The sequence below is a fragment of the Gekko japonicus genome, unplaced genomic scaffold (genome assembly GCF_001447785.1).
Source record: "Gekko japonicus isolate JY-2015 unplaced genomic scaffold, Gekko_japonicus_V1.1 scaffold2545, whole genome shotgun sequence".
NCBI lineage: Eukaryota > Metazoa > Chordata > Lepidosauria > Squamata > Gekkonidae > Gekko > Gekko japonicus.
Window position 1 is genome coordinate 152,431 of NW_015163162.1, and position 22,171 is coordinate 174,601.

The window sequence follows — 22,171 nt, forward strand, 5'->3', positions numbered from 1 at the left end:
CCCCCCGGTCAATATCCAGTGGTTTTTCAAACCTTAGTCAATTCATCGTGAAGTATTGGTTAGAATCTAGACTGAAATCAGGCAAGAGGCAAAAGGGTGAACAAAAGGCATCCCTTGAGAATGTGAGAGTTCCAATGCAGTCCTGCAAATAGGTCCCCATTCACTTTGCTTGTAAGAATATCAGGTCCTTCTCCCATCAGCACCAGGCAAGTTCTTGTGTCACTTTGCTTGTTTCTGCTTCCGTGTTTGTCACTTTTTGTCTTGTCCTTCCCGTTGTAAAGTACTGGGTTCGCCGCATGGAGGACTCAGACGACGACATGCTTTTGCACACGTTTATTGTACTTCACTCCAACTAAGACTAACTCTAATGGCCTGACAGGGCGAACTATATACATATCCACCCAGCACCCCCTATTCCCATTGGAGGGTTTGAATGTCCCGCCAAAGTGGCTACTGGTTGGGCCTGGGGGAAACCAGGATCCAAAGTTTCCATTGTTCCAGGAGCCAAGCTCCTGTATGCGCCGCGGACCCCTGGTGGCGGTCCACGTACATAACACCCGCCTTCGTTGGAGCTTCCCATCAATCTTGACCTTTGCCTCCCTTGAAATACATCTCTGTCTCTGCCTTTTTGCATTTCCAAACAGTGTGGTCTTTCTATATCTTCTTGGGGTTTTAGTTCTGAGCTTCACAGTTCCTACTGATTGTCACTCTTTGAATTGCCTTCAGCATATCATTTTGGCCAGTGGAGAACTCTTTTCTGTGATGATTCACAATGGCTGTGAGACCCAGTAGGTAGACAGGAAGGCCGGAATGGATGAACCGTTGCTCATTTTCCCTCAGTGGCTTTTTTGAGGGGTTTCCATAATTGGATTTTGCCCCCTCTCCTGTTCCCCAGTCTGTGGGGCACATGGTGGTTGTGGTGGAAAGGTGCTGTCAAGCTTCAGCCAAGTTATAGCAACCCTGTAGGGTTTTCGAGGCCAGAAAAGAACTTACTGTTGCCTGCCTCTGCGTAACAACCCTGGACTTCCTTTGCTGGTCTCCCATCCAAGGGCCAACCAGGGCTTAGATTAGTTTCCGAGACCTGACAAGATTTGGCTAGCCTGGGCCATCCGTGTCATGGGGCATAATATTATTAGTGTGCAGATGGTGATTTTTTTTACTTGACCCAAGGTATTCCAGTGTTTGACCAGAACCTGGCCCTGAATCCCAACACAGCTGAAACGTGATAGTGTCGCTTAAGAGGGGATGGATTCTTGCATCCCAATTTTGGCAAGTATGCAAAAGGGTACCATTTAGATCACTGCTTGGTGATCTCAGTGGCAAAGAAGACCCTGCATGCATGATTGCTCCTTGCATGTCGGGCACCTTTGCCCCAGGGCAGCTCCTCAGAGGCTCAGGAGGGGGCAGTCTCCATGGCAGCCTCTAGACTGCGGGGCTCTTCCACATGGGAAGCTTGAGGCTCAGCCTGCCTCTGCTCTCTTGCAAGGCCAGACTTTATTTACAGTGGCCTTCAGTGGCCAGGATTAAGGGGGAACTTGACTTTTATGCTTCTACTGACAGTTAACTCTGTACAGTTTTATTGTAATGGAGGGGTTAGCTTTAAATATTGATTTACTTTAGGCATACTTGCTTGACCCATTGGGCGAGTGGTGTAAAATGGAAAGAAATAAGTATTCTGTGCTTCAGATAATTCTGGGGTTTTGTAAAGCTAATTTTTAAATCATTGAAATGGTTGCCTGGCTTTATGTGTGAGGGTGGAACCCTATCAGCCATCAGATGGCAAAGAAGGGGAGCAGACTCCAAAGGTTGTGTTCTACCAGTGGAAGCCAATCGTCTGTCAGCAGAACAGAACTTTGACACTTACCCCCTCCTGCTGCAGTCCTCTGAGCTCTCCAAAATACTTTGCCTTGAGGGAAGGGGGTCCTCAGGAACAACATGGAATGTAAAACACGGGGGAAATTTGCAAAAATTATCTACCCTTCTGCTGGCATGAAATCCTCCTTTGATCTAATCTACTGTTTTCAAAGAGGAGAATGCTTCAAGAACTAGGTAGGCAAGGCAGAATATAAGTCGAAACAAACAAACAAATAAATAAACAAAACATGTTGCTAGGGCAAGTGTTCCCAACATAGTGCCTGTGGGTGCCATGGAGCCCCCCAGTTCTTCTCCAGCAGAGTGACTGAGCCTTTCAGGAAGTGGATGTGGCTGTGGTAAGCCAGGGCTTGTTATTGGATGTCCTCATTCAAGTGAAAGGGTTTCCCAGTGTCATAGCCAATACAGCCACTACAGGAACAGGAGTAATGGTGAGCACCTGCGCTTTCCTTAAGTTAGTGTGTGGCTCCATTTCCCTTTCAAGCTTTTTATTCTTCCTTTTCTTTTCCCCGCTCTCCCCTTGGGACTTCCTTCATTTCTTTTTACAACCATTTTATGATTCTTGTTTGAAGTGAGAAGGGCAGAATTGTGTTTGCCTCTGCCTTGTGCAGCAGCCGTTTGAAGTTTGGCTCCACCTTTTGCAGCAGCCACTTTGGAGTGGTGCTCACAACCCCTCAACATTCCAAAAATGCCCACAAACTCAGAAAGGTTGGGGACCCCTGTTCTCAGGCATTTTGGTTTTCATCTCCTTCCACAAAAGCTACTCTGAACACCACACTAGAGCAAGTAGCTAGAAGAAGAAGAAGAGATTGGATTTATACCCCGCCCTTCACTATCCGAAGAAGTCTTAGAGCAGCTTACAATCCCTTTCCCTTCCCCTCCCCACAACAGACACCCTGTGTGGTAGGTGGGGCTGAGAGAGCTCTCCTGAAAACTGCCCTTGAGAAAACAGCTCTGAAAGAACTTATGACTGACCCAAGGTCACACCAGCAGCTGCATGTGGAGGAGTGGGGAATCAAACCCGGTTCTCCCAGATCAGAGTGCACACTCCTAACCATTACACCAAACTGGCTCTTTCAAGGGTTCCCAGGTCCCCTTGCTGTTGCGGTGGGGGGAATTGGGGCAATCCGGGGATGTTGCATGCAACGTCCTCGACATTAATGGTGTCACCCATAAGTGACATCATCATGTCGGGGGTGTTGCATGCAACACTGGTTTTTTGGCAAAACTCTATGGTCTTTTGCTTTCAAAACCATAGAGTTTGTTGAAAAACCAGAGTGTCGCCACGTGATGTCCCTGGTGTAATGACATCACCCGGAAGTGAACAAACATGTGGACAAGGGGGATCCAATAGATATTGTTTACCTTGACTTCCAGAAAGCTTTTGATAAAGTTCCTCATCAAAGGCTCCTAAGTAAGCTCAAAAATCATGGGATAAAAAGACAAATCCTTTTATGGATCAAAAACTGGCTAATTAATAGAAAACAGAGAGTGAGTATAAATGGGCAATTTTCTCAGTGGAGGGTGGTAAGCAGTGGGGTACCGCAGGGATCAGTACTTGGTCCACTGCTTTTTAACTTGTTCATTAATGATTTGGAGATGGGAGTAAGCAGTGAAGTGGCTAAATTTGCGGATGATACAAAGTTGTTCAAGGTGGTGAAAACCAGTGAGGATTGTGAGGCACTCCAAAGGGATCTGTCAAAGATGGGCGAGTGGGCGTCAACATGGCAAATGGGGTTCAATGTGGCCAAGTGCAAGGTGATGCACATTGGAGCCAAAAATCCTAAATATAAATACACATTGATGGGGTCTGAACTGGCAGAGACAGATCAAGAGAGAGATCTTGGAGTTGTAGTAGATAACTCACTGAAAATGTCGAGACAGTGTGTGACTGCAATAAAGAAGGCCAATGCTATGCTGGGGATTATTAGGAAGGGTATTGAAAACAGATCAGCCAATATAATAATGCCCCTATATAAATCAATGGTGAGACCTCATTTGGAATACTGTGTGCAGTTCTGGGCACCACACCTTAAAAAGGATATTATAGCTTTGGAAAAAGTGCAGAAAAGGGCAACTCGAATGATAAAAGGGTTGGAACACTTTCCCTATGAGGAAAGGTTAAGGCGCTTAGGGCTCTTTAGCTTGGAGAAATGACGACTGAGGGGTGACATGATTGAGGTTTATAAGATTATGCATGGGATAGAGCAGGTAGAGAAAGAGGTACTTTCTCACAATACAAGAACTCGTGGGCACTCCATGAAATTGCTGAGCGGTCGGGTTAGAAAAGATAAAAGGAAGTACTTCTTCACCGAAAGAGTGATTAACACGTGGATTTCACTGCCACAGGAGGTGGCGGCGGCTACAAGCATGGACGGCTTCAAGAGGGAATTAGATAAGCATATGGAGCAGAGGTCCATCAGTGGCTATTAGCCACAAGGTATAGATAGGGGCTCTGGGGAAGTGATGCTCTGTCTTCTTGGTGCTTGGGGGGGGGTCAACAGTGGGAGGGCTTCTAATGTCCTGGCCCCACTGGTGGACCTCCTGATGGCACTGGTATTTCTGGCCACTGTGTGACACAGAGTGTTGGACTGGATGGGCCTTTGGCCTGATCCAACATTGGGATCTCTTATGTTCTTAAGTGATGTCATTGCATCGGGGCGTCACACGCTGATGTCCTTGTTTAGGGGTGGTGTGTTCCCTGCTGGCCAGCTGGCTGGTGGCAGATCAAAGCCACCAAAAGTGGGGGGACCCCCGCTGGGACCTGGGGAATGGCAACCCTGCAAGTAGCTCAGATGTATTCACACTTGTTTCATAGGATGAAAAGGCAATAATTGCTGTAGTTCCCCAAAATCCTGTAAGGTGCAGTAGATCTGAGAAGGTGTTGTGCTTATTTACTAGCATTGCATAGGGTAAAATCCAACTATCACAGCTTCTTGTTCATTTGGATTCTCAGAAAGAATTCAGCATTATTATGGTTTTAATAACAACTGCTTAACACAGTTTGTTTTTACTTTTTTTTTTTTAATGTATTCTAGACTGTCTCGTTCCTATCAATAGATCTGTTGGCTTAAAGGCTAAACCCACCAAACCGGTAACAGAAGTCCTCCGGCCTGTAGTTGCAAAATATGGTTTAAATCTTAATCATCTTGTGGCAAGGCTAGTAAGTAACTCATTAAAGTAAGTTAAATGTTTTAGTTTTGCTTATCTGCAGAAGAAATTTAAGATTTCGGTACTATCTTTATGCAAGAATCACCATGCAACGGAGGTACAGGTACTTAGCAGTCCTCTCTATATACAGGAATTCTAGTCTACTTTATTTTAAGGTCCCTTATCCTTTATTATTGATCTTTCTTTCAAGGCTGTACATGCACATGTGTACTGGACTGTGAAAGGAAGGGGGGAGTGTGTACGTGTGTGTACATTTGCATGTATGTGGACATATTCGTTCATAAGTACATACATGAAAATATAGGACCCATGCCAGCCAGCCTGGCCATGACTGCCTAAAGCCAGAGCAAATTTAAAAAGTCTCACATTGCTTTTAAATGATGCTCAAGTTTGGCCTTTTGGTAAATCTCCTAAGGAAGAGTTCCATAGTATTGGGCATTAGCTGAGAACGTCTTTCTTCTTGCTTTTTCCAATTGAATATGGCTTTGTTAAGAGGCTGCCGGTGAGGTATTGGAGAGGACATGGTCTCTGAGGTCCAGCAATCCAAGCTGTTTCAGTCTCTGTAAGTCAGAACCAGCAGCCTTCATTGTGTTTGCATCAGCATTGTATACACACTCAAGAGGAAGCAGAATAAGATGAATCTCAATAGGATCCCAAACAGTAGCGGAGGTGTCAAATTCAATTGTTATGAGGGCCAGAAATTACATAAATGTCACTGTGTCAGGCTGGGCCATGTGTGTCATAAAATGTAACGCCAGGTACCAGAGATATAAATTTTATAAAGGTGATTTCAGATACTGAATGGCAATAGCAGGTGAATGACAATAGCAGGCTTGATTGGATTAGGTTTGATAGAGGGGTAGTAAGCATGGAGAGATCAGCATTGGTAATGAGATCAGAAACCTGGGTCTCAATTCAGTCCAGAAGGATTCATTCCAGGAGGATGCAAAGAATAAATGGATCTAAGTCTGACATTAGAAACCACAACATTAAAAAACCCAATGGGGGGACATTTTACTCTTCCAGGACATTCAGTTGCTGAGCTAAGAGTAGCAGAGGGGTAGTAAGCATGGAGAGATCAGCATTGGTAATGAGATCAGAAACCTGGGTCTCAATTCAGTCCAGAAGGATTCATTCCAGGAGGATGCAAAGAATAAATGGATCTAAGTCTGACATTAGAAACCACAACATTAAAAAACCCAATGGGGGGACATTTTACTCTTCCAGGACATTCAGTTGCTGAGTTAAGAGTAGCAGTTCTCTTACAAAGGAATTTCAAAGGGAGATTAGAAAGACAAATTGCTGAATTGCAACTGATAATTAAGTTCAAGACAATGCATCCTCCTGGACTGAATTGAGATCTAGATTTCCTGTCTCATTACCAACACCTGCTTTTGTCATTTGGCATCTGAAATCACTCCACTCTCCAAGTTATAAGGACCGATGGACTCACATTCTAGCTGTATCTGAAGAAGCAAGCAGTGACTCATGAAAGCTCATGCCCTGCCACATATTTTGTTAGTCATTAAGGTGCTACTGGACTCTTACTCCTTTCCATTAATAAAGATTGCTGTTAGGTTTCTTTCTTCTTCTTTTTCATCTGTAGAAATGGAGAAGGGGATCTCTCCAAGTGAAATAATATGTTGATTTCCACTGGCCAAAATCCACACAGTGCTAGTGATGGTAATGAAACAATTAGAAAAGTGGGGGGCGGGGTTAATGTGAAGAAAGGCAGCCAGCAAGGTGGAAGGGGAGAGAGGGAGATGTGTTGAACTGGAACATATGGAACCATAACTGTATTTTTAAATACTTAGCCATCTACTTCCAGTCATTAAACAATTGAATCCAATCCAAGTGTTGTGATTCCTAATTAGGGTCTTTTTGAAAGAAAATAAAATTCCAGATAGACACAGAGAAATCTAATATAAAAAAACCTTTTCAGAATAAGCCAAAATAATTTCCTTTTAATTCCCCTTTCCTCTTATCCCAGTGCATCTCTTTCCTGTGCCCCCTTCCTTTCTTTTAATGTGCATGTGTGTGACCAAAGGCAACCCATGCTCAGTCTCAAAGTAAACAGCAGAGCAGGGCAATATCAATGTAAATTGTGCTGATAAGACAAATTCCCCCTCCCTCCCTCCCTCTCTCTGAAGAAGTGTTTGTGCACATGAAAGCTTATACCTTGAATAAAACTTTGTTGGTCTTAAAGGTGTCACTGGACTCAGACTTTGTTCTCTCGCGCTTGCTCACTGTTTCCTTCCCATCAGTCAGTAGTAGCAAATAATAGAGGAGGGGGGAGGAGACTTCAGCCAGTGTCGAGACGGAGGCCTGGCTTTGTATATCTCCCCGCTCGATTGAGGGAGATGGGCGAAAGCGAGTGGCAATGGGGAAGGAGGCAAGAGAGAGCCAGGTGCTTGTGGGCTGGATATGAGCCCTGGACTGGCCAGTTCCAGCCCGTGGGCTGTATGTTTGGCATCCCTGGTCTATAGTATCTATATAGTTCACTGTTGGTCCTGATTCACAGCAGCTTCCAAGCTAATTCAATTAATAATCGTGGTTGATCCCTTTGCCATCCTGACTTACCTAAAGACCGTTCACGGCCACTAGATGGAATTGTCTTCCTAGCTGGACATCCCCTGGGATGCCTTCTTGGTTAATCTAGGTATGTCTTGTAGTAAAAATGATAATAACCTTGGACTAGAGTTTAAATTATCCATGTCCTGTTTAATATTAACATAGCTGACTGTTTTCTCCAATGAATATAATTCTTGCAATTTTGACATCTAAGCTCAGCCAGTGCAATCTCTAAATGTCTTCTGTAAACTTTCAAAATCATTATTTATTCCTCTTCTTCTTCCACTGTGAATTTATTCCTAATACAGCAATACTGTGTGACACTGTGAATTTTGAATGCTAGGCTACAGATCAAATTGCTCTGAAATAAGTACTTTTTCCTGTTGAAATGAAATTGTGATTTGACCACAGAATGGCGATGAGGAGCCATTAGACCTTGGTGTTCCCATCTCTAATCTGGACGGACAGCGGGTTATTCTAGATGAGAAGCTGCCAATAAAGGGCAAAGGTAAGTGTTGCTGAAATTATGTCATTTCTAACAGTTTAGTGAGCCTAACTAAGTACTTGTTAATAGAGACAGTCTACAACTCATGAAGGGTGTTTAGAACATTGAAGGGTAGTCTGGATTTTAGGCAGTCCCTTCTCCCATTCGCTGTGGCTCCTGACAGCCAGCAAGGAGAGTTGTTCATATTGATAACCTTGCCCTGAGGATCCAAAACACTTGATTCCCCCCCCCCCCCGGGCCTTTAAAAATACTGGCACACATTAAATAGGAATAATCTTTATTCTCTGCTCTTATAACTACAGTCTTCAGCTTCAACAATTCAGCAATGAAATAACAATTATAATAATAAAAGCAAATAAGGATAAGGATAACAAATACAACCATAACAACTACAGCATCGATTTGTCCAGATCTATCAGTTAGATTTGATTACATAGGAAAAGAATTTGGCAACTGCCAGAGTAATATTATGTTCACTTCCAGCCACAAAAATCTGTAGCAGTGGGCTGGGAGGCAAACCAGATCCTTTAAAAAGGGGGAAACAAACATGATTCTATACCTATGGAATTTTGGACAATCCAATAAACAATGGAGCAGGGTATCAGGACTCCCTGTGTCACAGCTGCAAAGTCTATCATCTAATGGAATCCTTCCAAAATGGCAAGAAAGTTCTGCTGTTGGGATTGAATTAAAATGATCCAACATAAAGGCTTGTCAGTATTTAGGAACCGTCAAGTAATCAAGATACACTGGGCTAGATTTTGGATATGCCAGTCCCAAATAGGAGAACAAACAAATGATTGCCCAAATTCTGGTACTGAACTCGTCTAGAGCATATAGGCATCTCAAAATCAGGTTTGTAATAGAAGTCAGAATGGGACAATCAATATTATTAGGGGAAATCTCCAGCCAATCCAGATGGGAGGTTACCAATTTCTGCCAAGTTGTTTTAAAGGCATCCATCCTCAGTAAGGAAAGCCCACCCGTTCCCGAGGAGGCAAAAGTTAGCTTGATCCAAAATCTAAACACAGATGCCGAAGCCCTTGCCTCTAGGGAGCACACACCTAATTTGGCTCTCAATACAGTTCCCGCCGCACAACATGGGGTCCTGTGGAAAATAGAAATCAAACTAGAATGCCCCCTCCCTTTTTGGGGCAAAATAATCACAAAAACTTGCACCGGATGAATGATGTTGTTGTATTTTATTGGTGTTTTGTATATTGTATTTTCTACCAAATTTGATGTAACCTGCCCTGAGCCTGCTATGTGGGGAAGGTGGGATATAAATCAAAGTAAAACAAACAAATAAAGAGTAATACTCCAGTGGTCCTAGGGGTGGGGCAGTCTTCACTTCTGGGATAGTAGCTCCTCCTCTCTGCAGGCAGGGTCGTCATCTTTGCAACCCCAGAGGTGAGGGGCTTATCCCAGAACTCTCCAGTTTGTTCAGCCCTGGCTAGCAGCAGGACATATTTGGCAGTGCTCTTCAGAGCACAGCGATCCCATTAACCAGCGTGCCTTAAAGGATATTTTCGCAAGTCACCAGTTCGGAGAGCAGAAGGTTGGAGGGAATTGCAGGGAGCAGGAAGGGCTTCTGCCCCGTACCCTGCTCTGCATCTTTGTGGCATAGAGAAACCGGGAGCCAACGGTGCCAAGGATTACGCTCGCACCACAGCACTTTTACGATCAGGCACTGCTGCGGGATTTCCAGCCCTAGGGCCAGGAGCTTGTGTGAAGTGCTGGCGGCAGCCACACTGAAGCACCTCAGGCCTCCACACGGCCTCTAAACTGCCGAAAGGGCTGGGTCCAGCAAGGAGACTGCATCAGCCACAGCCACGGCCTTCCCATCCCTCCGGAACCTTTTCACTCTCAGTTTTGGGGGAAGGAGTCCAGTTTATTCTCCGAAGGGCCTGTCTTGTGGCAGAGGAGAGCTTTTCACTTTCGGTTTTGGGGAAGGAGTCAAAGGCAGGCCTTTCTACCTCCCAGCCCCATGATAGCATGGTCTCTGAGCTAGACCTACCCAGTTCTCTGGCCTCTACCTCCATTCCTGGGTCCAAGCCGGATAAGGAGAGGGAAAGAGCCCACTCCCTAGATAATCTTTCTTTCAATTTATTGATCGCTCAATCCTTGCATAGCTGCTGTCTCTGGGGTTAATGCCTAGGCCAGCCTCCTAGCCTGGGTTATGGAGGAAATGAGGTGAGAAATCAAGGAGGCCATGAGTCAGACCAGCCAAAGCAGAAGGACACCAACAAGGTCACCTGTCAGACAGGGAAGACATTCCCCATCTAGCAGTGCCTCCCTAGGCATAAGGTCTGAGAGAACATCTTCCTCCTCCCCATTCCAAAAGGCAGGGCCGGCTCCAGGTTTTTTTGCACACTAGGCGAGGCTACCTTCTGGCACCGCTGGCCCCCCCCCCCAGTGTGCCCACCAATTTTCAAACATAAATGCATTTTAGGAAGAACCCTTTAGGGGTTTGAAAGCCCACAATCCCAGTGTCTTTGCTCCTGATCTGGTTCTACAGTAATACAATCAATAAACATAAAAACACCAATGAATCAATCAATAACAGGGCCATTAACAAAGCCAGGAGTTCCTGGCTTCCTCCAGTGTCTGGAGTCTAAACAGGGTAGCCAACTCCTGGGGAAAATTCCTGGGGACTGGGGGAGGGGTGGGGAGGCTGGGGAAGGCAGAGTTTGGGGAGGAGGCAGCTCAGCCGAGTCCAATGCACGCCTTTCATCAAGGGGACCTGATCTCTGTATTGCCGGGGGAGGAGTGTCTGGAAAGCTGCTCCTTGGCCATGGGGAGCCGCCAGTGCTTGTTGCGTGTGCCTGACCCGGCCTTCACTACCACCATCCCCGTTCCTGCTTTAAGGCCAGGGGTCGGTCCGACAATCCCACCTGGCCTGGCTTGGGGCCCTGCTTGAAGGCCAGCCAGTGGGACTGGCTCTGGCGGGGCCCCGTAGGGCTGGAGGTGGGGTGGCCGCCAGGTAGGGCCAGCTCAGGCAGGTGGAGGGAGGTGGCGCAGATATAGCCCGGGGCAGCAGTGGTGGGCAGAGCGCAGGCACCCTGGGTCCCGCCAGCCAGCGGAAGAAGGCAGCGGGGCGGCAAAGGCAGGTGCATCAGGAGTCTCCCTTGCCGGCTGGCCGGAGGCACAAGGGCGAGAGGATGGCCTGCGATTGTGAAGCGAAGCACCCCCACCGGCGGCCAGAGGCAGGGCCAGCTCCAGGCTGCTCCTCAAGGCGCCTTCGCCTCCCCTTGGGCAAGCAGGTTGCCCTCCCAGAAAGGTGGGCAGTGGCCCGCGATTTATTACCCTGTTTAGGTGAGGGTGGGGTGGCACACCCGGGGGGCACCCCCTCAAGGGGCCACTCTAGGCCGCTGCCTAAAAATTGTCTATGACAGGCCGGCCCTGCTGAAACGAGAAAGACAGGCCATTCTTCCAGGCACAGCAGGGAATCATGCAACACCTAGGGAAAGGAAGAACCAGACCCAAATTTCCCAGATGGATTGGACAGAGCCTCCCCAAGGTGGGCCCTTGGCCCGTCAAAGTATCGTCTACTCTGACTGGCAGTGGCTTTCCAGGGTCTCAGGTGAGGTCATTCACATCATCTACAACTTGGTCTTTTTCACCTGGAGATAATAATAATAATACTTTCCATTTATTAATCGCTTTCCCCAGTGGGCTCAAAGCGATGTACAGTTACTCAATATAGACAAGGGACAAACAATGTTTTGTAGGGGATAGGGAAGACAACTGCCCGGTGTAGACGTCTTCTGGCTTGGCGCCATAATTTTCCACACGGCTCCTTGTCGACCAGGCTTCAGGACACCTTCCTGGGTCTGGCCCTACTGGACCCGGCTGCTGCGGGACCCCTGGCCCCAACAGTGACGGTCCCACGGGTCTGGTGAGTTGCAGAGCTCCCCCCTGGGAACCGGTTGTCCGGCTCCAGCAGCAAGGATGGGGGGAGGTACCTGTGCTGGTGGCTGGGCAGGCTGCAGCGCCTGGCATTCGGCTTGAATCGCTTGCACGACCATCTCCGGGATGGAGAGGATCACTTCCTCGAACTCCTGCAGCATCTGTTGCTGGGTTCGTTCCAAAGTCTCTAGCCTGTTAGTCAGACCCGTCTCCTCCTCACTAGGAGAAGTGCGGCCGCTGCGGATTTTCAACTGCCCAGTTACCCAGTCTCTGGTTGCGGCTTCCGATGTCGCCCCATACACCTGGTAGTCCCCTTCCCACGAGGCTTTGATATCAAAACGGCTGTCACGTCTGGGGCCCCTCGTGAGGACGTACGTCTCTTCCGTCGAGTCTAGGTGGAACTGGCCCCACTGCTTGGCCCCGGGGGCATACGTCCGCCCCGACGCTTTCGGGGTCAGGAAGATGTGGGCGGACATGGTCTTCGGGACCATCCCAACCCCTGTGGTCGTTAGCGGGTCCGCAGTAGTCACCAGAACATCGGGCTGGGTTGTAGGAATCTCACTCCTAGTTGTTGTCAGTATGGGTTTCTCCTCTTGCCCGCTCATCTCGGCGAGAGAGATACGGGAAAAAAGGAGAGAAGGATTCCTAACAGAATGTCAGGTCCAACAGTCAAACAAATGGAGCACAGTCTTCCAAGAAGCATATACTTTATTGTCAGTACTATTGGTCAGGAACACAAGCACTGTTAGGAATGAGGAAAAAGGGAAAGCTTCCTGAGATATACAGAGTTCAAACTACCCCCCCACACACACACTTAGGACCAATCAGCCTGGTTCCCGTGGGCGGGAAGGAGTAACCGATGCAGCTGAGCTGGGAAACGAAACCAGTCACACGGTTGATTAATATGAGGACACTACAACTAGCCAGGGGTACAAGGTTACAGATAGCAGGAGAAGCTATGCAGAGAAAGGAATGCGGCACCCAGATGTACACAGGTCAGGTGGGTGCCCCCTCAGTCCGTAAACAATATGGCAGCATAGCTGACACTCTGTCAGGTGACTACTGCCACCACCTGACCTTTGTAGGGAATTGCCTGCTTAGCTTCCCGTTCTGAGGCCTTGCCTCTGTGTCTCCCACTGCCTAGTGCCTGGTCACTGCCTTGTGTGCCCCTGGAGGAATAACCACTTGCCAACTGACTGCCTTCCCTTTAGTGCACCTTTTAAAATAGTGTGTCCAAGTTGATGAAGGTCTACATGATACAGAGAACCACTACCATCATCAAAAGTTAATAAGTAACTACATGGTGGACCTCCTGATGGCACCTGGTATTTCTGGCCACTGTTGGACTGGATGGGCCTTTGGCCTGATCCAACATTGGCGTCTCTTATGTTATCTTATGTTCTTAAGTATTTATTAATAAGAAAATGTTCACAAGCGTACTTTTAGCACAGCACCAGATTGAGCAAGGGATTCAATAAAAATGGGTAAAATGCAATTCCTCTGGTTGCGGCTTCCGATGTCGCCCCATACACCTGGTAGTCCCCTTCCCACGAGGCTTTGACATCAAAACAGCTGGTTTTTTACGTCTTTATATAACGTCTTTATATAACGTCTTTATACATGTCCTATCAGATGTTTAAATATATGACAGGCTCCTTAATTTAGGATGTTGTAGCTCTCTACAGAGTTACCATTACCTTGCAGCTTCTTCCAGCTCTTTAGGCCAGCACATGGTCAATGGCCACCTCCTCCAGACCTCAGTTAAGAGTTCTATCTGCTCTGATGCTCAGCACCAAAGAGAGATTCCTTCTTGCTCTCCTGAGGTTAATCACCTCTATTCCCCATCCACTGATCAGGTCAGGCTGGGTCAACAAAGCTTTTCCTGGAGATCTTCAGGAGTTCCTTCCTGAAGTCTCTCTAGTATTTAACACCTCCAAATCTCTGTTCCCTGCTTGAAGAGGGGAGGGGGAGACTGGACCCTCCTATTGTCTCTAACTAGACCTATTAGCATTTCTTAAGAAGTAGCTGAGGTGAGCCTGGAAAGCCATTGACTGACTTCCTCCTCCTTGCCTGTTCTCTGCCCAGAAAGAGAAAAAAAACTTTTTAAAACACCAAGTGAAGGTTTTGCTCATTTCAACCTCCAAAGAAAAAATGAATTCCTTCACACCTGTTATTGGGTTAAAATTCTGCAACTCTTTCATTAAAAGAAAGCACACATACATTTCTAGTATTCCTGCAGTGTAATCTTATGTATGTTTACTTAGAAGTGGGACTTTCAGGAAAATATGCATAGGATTGTACTCCTACCTATATATTTATTGGCTGCCAGTGGAGAGGACATGGTCTCTGAGGTCCAGCAATCCAAGCTGTTTTGGTTTCAGAACCAGCAGTCTGAATTATACCCTCATCACCAGGTTATTTCACCCAGCAGCCTCATATGCGCATTCAAGAGGGGAAAGTTCTATCAAGTCATTCAGTGTTCTGTAGACCAAGTCAGTACTTCGTATTGTGCTTGCACTCTGTCAGTAGCCAACTAGAAGTGAACTGTGTTTTGTAACTGGTGAAAAACAGCATGATCCTGGAAGCCCATATTGTCTGGGAGTGACCAACCAAGGGAGAACTGGGATTGGAAACTAAATAGAGAACAAAAGCAAGGTATTTTATTGAGCAGGTGAAGATTCAGACTTATTTGACACCCTATCTCTTCGAGGAGTTGGATAGCAGAAGTTCAAGTCATGTTAGGTAAAAGAAGTCTGGCTCCTGTCAAAGATGCTCAGTCATGTTTTCTTCTTTACTGAACAATACTAGTTCAGATGGATCTAAGTCATTGAGAGAGCAGGCATGAAAGACAATTAGGATACCCTCAAAAAAGTTCTGGGATCCAACCAACTTCCGTGCATGTTCTTCTTGGTCAGTGAGAACTAATTGTAAACCTTGAAGGAAGTGACATGATATGTATATGTATTTTTAAATATCTTCCATTTGCAGACCAGGGAAAGGGGGCATCACTGAAACACAATGCAGCTGCAACTTCTAATGCAAGGACTCAAGCATCTACAGTAAGTTTTTTGAAATTGTCACTCCAGTTATTATTCAGTTTTGACTTTGCTTCCCAAACTGGAAATTGCAGGTGAAAAAGTGTTTATTCCAGTTAATATCATATGCTCTTCCTCTTCTTTTGTTCTGTTATTTTCACCAATGCACAACCATGCTTCACGTCCTCTGTGTCAAGTGCAGTCTCAACTTTTTGCCCAGAACTTCAGTAATCAAAGGGTCAAAGTATATGTGAGCCTGCAATTAAAATGGACATGCTGCATTTGTGTGTGTGTGTGTGTCTGTGTGTGAAGATTTGATTCTTCTGCTGTTGTGGTGGTTGTGCATGATTTACTGAAAATGCTTGTACTATGTTTAATCTCAGCACTGTTAGTAAAATATCAAATACAATTTTAAGACTTGATTACATCAACTTTGCACTATAAATTAAATGTAAGTAGCCCTTTAACTTTCCTTCTAATACAGGGAGAGGGAAGAACTCTAGGAAAGTCTAATTCTATTAAAATAAAAGGAGAAAGTGGAAAAAATGCTAGGGATACCCGTCTAGCAAAAAGAGAAGAATATATTGCACAGACTGGGAAAAAAAAGTGTCACAAAATTAATTTGGACGAAGCAGAGGGTATGTCACTTTTTTAGTATATGAAACAGTATCAGTTTTCCTGGTAAACGTAATATTTTGTGATACAATAATTTATTTTATTATTGCAGAAAGCAAGGCTATATTATGAATATCAGATGTATGTTCTTGCTTTTCATTAATCCACTTTGGAATTACCTGTGCTTGTGTGTTTATATAGAATGCATTTTGGAGATACAAAAACAGAAGCATAAGCTAATTTTGTATTTTTGAGCCATTTTCTTCCATTTCTGCAGTGGCTGTAAACTTCTGTAGAATGGTTTTGTTGAGAATAGAATGTTTTCCTTCTGCCTTTCTTAATTGGACCCCCCCCCCCATTTTGTCTGAGCTTCAGGATTATGCAAACCGAGCATGCCCACCAAAATCCCAGAAGATCCTGTAGAACATGAGCCGTGGCAGAATTTTTTTTGCTCTTCATATTTATTTATTTATTTCACTTTTACCCCGCCCTCCCCGCTAGGCAGTGGTCAGGGCGGCTTCCAAGAACTGACAAGCAGTATACATTCATAATAGATTATAAAACATCAATTAAAACACAGCAATCAATATAAAACATTCATTAAACATTCATTAGATCGCGATAGAACTAAGGTGCAATTTAAGGACACATTCGGCAGTACCGCCACATTAGATCATATTAAATCATATATCATTATTGTTTCTGGAACGCTGCCAGAGTCTGTTCTAGTGGTGGTTAAGCATGTGATTGATGCATAATTGACTTTTAGACTAGTTTTCATCTATCAGTTCAGGTTAGCCGTTCAAGCTGGGTGAGAAACAGCTATTTCTGAACAACTGATTGGCCAGGTCCACCACCTGGTAGAGGCACAGGAGGAGGCTACCGTAGTTGTTTTTTAGGGCTCATCTGCAAACATACATCACTGCACAGGTCCTGGTTCCCAAGAACAGGGCTCAGTGGGGTCTGTGTGAAAAGGAAGGCTGTCCTGGAGACAACAGGGAAAGGATGAGAGAGACATGTGGGGAGGGTGGGGGGTGGAGTAGCTTCATCATGATGTTTGTAGGTTTCCCTGCCACCTTTTCAGGCAGGCTTTCCTCATCTAGCATGTTCATGAGAAGTAAGGAATAGTCACCATTTTACTATGCCCATATGGAAGAGTATTGTGTGTGGGGGGGTGTCCACACCTTGCTGTAGTATGACCAGTCCTCCTGACGTTAGAACTGGGTGTGGAGAGTCACTATGTGGAAGTCGTTTCGGAGGGTAGCTGTGTTGGTTTTCAGCAGTGCAGTTAGATTTGAGTCCAAGAGCACCTTCAAGACCCCCAAGAGTTCTGGGGTATGAACTTTCAAGAGTCAAAGCTCCTTTCCTCAGACACAGAAGAGTAGAAATGAAGATCTCTCAGTCCTTTTATCCTCGTCAGAAGGTGGGAGGGGGTGTTGTAAAGAATGCTTGTGAAGGATGCACAGGGGTGCAATGCAGACTGTAACCAGCTTGATCAGAGCAGAAGGGAAACTGCTTGAGAAAGCTTTTGAATGCATGTGAAAGCAGGTCATTTATCCATTTGGGTAAAGGAATAAGTTGGGACACTCAAAGTGTGATCCATGGAGAGAGTTTGAGAATATCAGACGTGCATGAATAACGGCACGATTACACCTAATGAAACAATGCCACTGAAATTAGAAGTTATTTGCTTGCTGCTAACTGTTAGTTCGGTGCTGCGGTGGCTCAAGTGGTTAAGACGCTGAACTGCAGGCTGTGGAAGGTCGGTAGTTCAGCAGTTCGAGACCCGAGTGTGCCGCATAACGGAGTGAATTCCCGTCTCTAGTTCCAGCTCCTGCCAACCTAGCAGTTCGAAAGCAAGAAATTGCAAGTAGATAAATAGGGACCACTTTGGTGGGAAGGTAACAGCGTTCCGTGCGCCTTGGTGTTTAGTCATGCCGGCCACATGACCACGGAAATGTCTTCGGACAGCGCTGGCTCTTCGGCTTTGAAACAGAGATGAGCACCACAACCCTAGAGTTGGATTAGACTGGCTTTCAAGCAAGGGAACCTTTACCTTTTTTATAGTGTTAGTTCAGAGCTTTAAAAGCTGTTTTCTGTATTTGTATTTTTATAGTGTTGTGCTCTGAGTGTATTTCATGTTATGCTTATATCTGTGTCTAACTATATTGTTTATAGTACCCTAAGCAGAGGGACACCTACTTCCCCTGGCATCAGTGGGATAAAAAGGTGGAATGATTTAGGATTGCACTTTTAGAGCCCTGGTGTGTGGTTTCAGACTAGAGCACAAATTTGAAGACAACTGTTTTCAAATCTATTTTGAGAAATGTCTAGGTATTTTCCAAGGATGTCTTGTGTTCAGAGTTTCAGCAAAGCTATAGGTTATCATTTTTCTGTATTAAAATTAGAAACATAAAATTTCTGGAAATTTTGACACTGAGAAAAAATGGTTGTATGTTTGTTTTTTTGTTGTTTGTTTGGTTTTTTTTACCAGAAACTGTGCATTTCGGGTAAAATATTCAATTTAATATAAGTTCTAAACTTACATTGCTATTTTAAGAATTTTTAGTGTAGCACACAAAATAATGGTTTGAGTATATTTATTAAACTAGCAGTGTATCATTGTCACATGTAGTAAGTGTCTTAGTGACTATGAATTAGCTACGTGAAATCTGTATCATATCATTTAAACAATGAATCCTTGAAAATACTATAATGTCTGGCATTTTTCTCCAATCAGAATCAATAGTTCCCTGCCTGAACTTTCCACTTTTTGCCTGGACTTCAGAGAACTGAAAGTTTGCGCATATTAAAACCAATGTCTCTACACGTATATGCATTGACTTGTTTATTGATCTGTTGTGTTTCCTTCCAAGCATAAATGAGTGAGCTTTGACATGCTGCAGACACGGAGGAGACCAAAGCAGCTGAGAGGGTTGGAGTAGTGTCCATGTCTGCAATATTCAGGCGTTGAAATTATTTAAGATGTACTGTAGATTGGATTAAATAACGTTTTGATAGAGCAGCTAAAAGCGATATAGTTTAAAACTTTTCCTTTAAAAGTATTTTGTTTTTCATTTAAAAATGAAAATATTTCCTAAGTGGATTTTTTAAAAAAAACCTTGCAGTAATTTACCGATCAGTGAGGACACCCCCCCCCCCCGGGTTTTCTTTATAGGCCTTCATGCCTCTTGCCAAAATTCTTGGCCACTAAGACGCAAACATTAAAATGACCAAAAAATGTTAATACTTCCTTTGTAAAGAAGATAAATAATATTTGTTGCAGAATTGCATTGTGTGTGGTAACTGCATCTGTGGTATTAAGATCTAAGAAGTTGTGTGATTCCGAAGGGTGCAGCCTGTGTGGGCTCACTGAAGACGTTTTATCGTCCTGCTTGAATATTTTTGTCAATTTCATATAGGGTTAATGCCCTGGTAGTTACTAATCCTTGTGGCTTCTTCTGTGCAGGCTCACATGGGACTGCGCATGCATGCAGACCTGCTGTAGCGGTATTGCGTTAAAAAGCAATATATGCTGTCAGTTTAGGCAGGAAAGACTGACCAAGGTGGCGGCGGGGGAGGGAGTGCTCCTAGTGCTGGGGAAAGCGCTAGAAGGAAAAAGCATTTTAACTCAGTACCTCCTTGGCAGGCCTGCATGCCCAGGCAGTCCCATGTGCACCTGCACAAAAGACCACTTGATGATGATGAACAACAGTGGCAGGTAAGTTCAACCCCTGCTTTTTTTTCTGCACTCAAATATGCCATGAATCCAGGAAGGAATGCCACTTTACAGGCTTCACTTCACCTTCTAAAAACTTCATTATAGTGACATTTCTTAGCTTTTATATTTTTAAGACAAAAGTTAATTATATTGTCTCACAGTAACAGTTAATTAGCATAGCTATCAGACCTCTTGATGAATGAACTGCTTTTTTCGCTAGTAATGTTACTACTTGATTCAGGTGGGTCACCCTGTTGGCCTGAAGCAGCAGAACAAAGTCTGAGTCCGGTGGCACCTTTAAGACCAACCAAGTTTTATTCCTGGTGTGAGCTTTTGATTAAAGATGCCACTGAACTCAACGTTAATGCTAAAAATACGTGATTGGTCAAGTCCCCCTTAGCCTCTTCCCACATGGCAACAGTTTGGAGGGTTTCTCTGTGGCTGCTGATTCAGTGCAGCTGCAGGGGTCCTTCTTCATGGTGGGTTTTCCTGTGTTCTCTGTGCCCATGTTCTCCAGGGCAGCCATCCCCCACCCCATATACAGCTAAGGGCCTTTTGTTTTGTACATTGGCAATGTGTATTTCTGTAATGTTTACACATACACACACAAACACACTCTGGCAAGGAGAAAGAATGATTGCTGGGGGGGGGACTGGTGTGTGTAGCATAGCACCTCTGTGGACAGGACTGGGAGGATCCAGACTTCACACGCACACACACAGACACACACAAAAGGCAGTCGCTCTGGCTTCACTGTGATCTTTCCCAAAAGATCTTAGTAAAGCAAGTTTTGGAAAGCTGGGAAGTGCACAAAAGCATCTCAGTGCTGTGTGGGGAAGTGGTGGAAAAAACCTGCTTCCCAGAGTCGAAGCCAGGACAGACAAGCAGTATGGAAAACCCTGTGAGTCTTTCTTTGATCAGTGAAATGCTGAACCTTAATTTAATATGAACAGGCTGTAATTTTAAAATATTTTATTTGTCACGTAAAATAAAGAAATTAACTAGTTTCCTGTATAACTGTTCTTGTTTTGCATATCCCATTTTTAAAGTACTTGAGGGACTAGCATCAAACTGCCAGTCATTTTACTTGTAAAATATTTGGGGAGTGATATTATTTGGTACCTGGAAAATGTCTGTCTTGGTGTCTTCAATGGCATAGAGATTAATCTTTTCCTTGTTTCACCAAAAATAGAAACGCTAGAACATTTCGCCAAAAAATACCATGAAGAACTGTTTAGCTAGATTGCATTGGAGGGCAGGAGTTGGTCAGGGCACCCGATCCAGTCATGTGTGCAGCTGCATATGTCTTCACAGGGAACAGTGGAGAGTAGATTGAGTGTTCTGTTCTGGTGTGTATACCTTTATTTCTGGATTTCACTGGAAAGAAGCAAAATCTTTGTTTTGCAAGGCTCCTTGGTAAATGAAGATGTAACTTTCCATCTGTCTTTCTGAGCAGAGTGAATAATCTGCATATATCTGTGGTTTTTCTTTCTGTTTTGCAGCATAGATGAGGCCAGTGGGACTGTTCTGGTTATCTCTTGCCTAGTTATGCTGCCTTTATACTACAGTGTATTGCAAATGTTAACTACCATATAAGCAACTAGTCTCTGGTTCAGATAAAAATACACCTATGCACAGCTATTAAAATTATTAGGATTTAATATTGTTTTTTATAGACTCAAAAGCAGACTGGGGTCGGGGGATTAAAGCAAATTACTGCAAACTGGCAGCTTCTGTCAGTGTTGCTGGCAAACACTGAGAGAAGCCTGCCTGGTTAGCAAAGAATTCAGAGTATAACTGTGTGGTGCAGTGAACATTTGCAGTGTTGACTGAGTCTGTTCTGTTCTGGGTTTGTTGAACAGAATTTTTTGAACTCATCTCCAAAGTGCAAAGCAACAGAGCAGATGACCAGCGAGGGCTCCTGAGAAAAGAAGACCTGGTTTTGCCTGATTTTCTTCACTTGCGTCCTTGTGCAGCTGCGCTCTCTTCCCCTACCCCTGAAAGATCCCAAGACTGTGACAAGATAATTGTTCAAACCGCGATCAAGGAGGAAGGCTTGCAGCCAAATGGCAAGACAGACTTAATGAAAAACAGCGGTGAAAGCTCAACACTCAAAACTGGCCCTTCAGAAAGTAAACAGAAACTGGTGGTCCTAGCCAATCAAAACAGCCAGAAGAGCTGCAGCATTCCTTTCGACACACCCCTCTCTCCCATTCTACCTTTCCAGCCTGCCACTTCACGGAAAAGACAGTCCAAAGAACTGCCGGCAGGAAGTATACAGACTATTGAGGATGAGAACATGGCAGATACGACTCTGGTGTCCGAGGGGGACATTAGCAGTCCCAACAGTACGCTGCTGCCGCTGCAGCTTCCACCCACTTCTTCAGACAAAAGCCCTCTTACAGAAGCCATACTTTCCCACCCCGTTTTACTAACAGGTAATCAAGAAAAATCCTCCAGTGACAAAGGCAATCGGGTATTCCCAGATTTTGACTGTCTTTAATAGGAAGTTAGATTCAGGTGGGGGTCGCTGTGTTGGTCTGAAGCAGCAGCACAAAGCTTGAGTCCAGCGGAGCACCTTTAAGACCAACAGAGTTTTACTCAGGGCACAGATGCGGGCACACAAAAGCTTATACCTTGAATAAAACTTTGTTGGTCTTAAAGGTGCCACTGGACGCAAGCTTTGTTTTGATAAGAAGTGATTCTCTGTTAAAATTGTTTCTCCTGTTTACAAACATGCTGAAACCCGTTGGTAGGACCCTTCCGGACAGT

The 22,171-nt window shown here is 44.9% G+C and overlaps 1 protein-coding gene across 1 annotated transcript in view; it reads left to right on the forward strand.

Moving 5' to 3' along the window:
• Positions 1–21,946, forward strand: part of RGS12 (regulator of G-protein signaling 12) — a 132,081-nt gene extending 110,135 nt beyond the window's left edge. Inside the window, 5 exon segments of the mRNA XM_015407088.1 lie at positions 4,915–5,035; positions 8,026–8,122; positions 15,017–15,087; positions 15,548–15,701; positions 21,262–21,946. Of these exon segments, the coding sequence (XP_015262574.1) occupies positions 4,915–5,035; positions 8,026–8,122; positions 15,017–15,087; positions 15,548–15,701; positions 21,262–21,902 (1,084 nt within the window). The 3' untranslated portion in view covers positions 21,903–21,946.
• Positions 21,947–22,171: the final 225 nt, after the last annotated feature.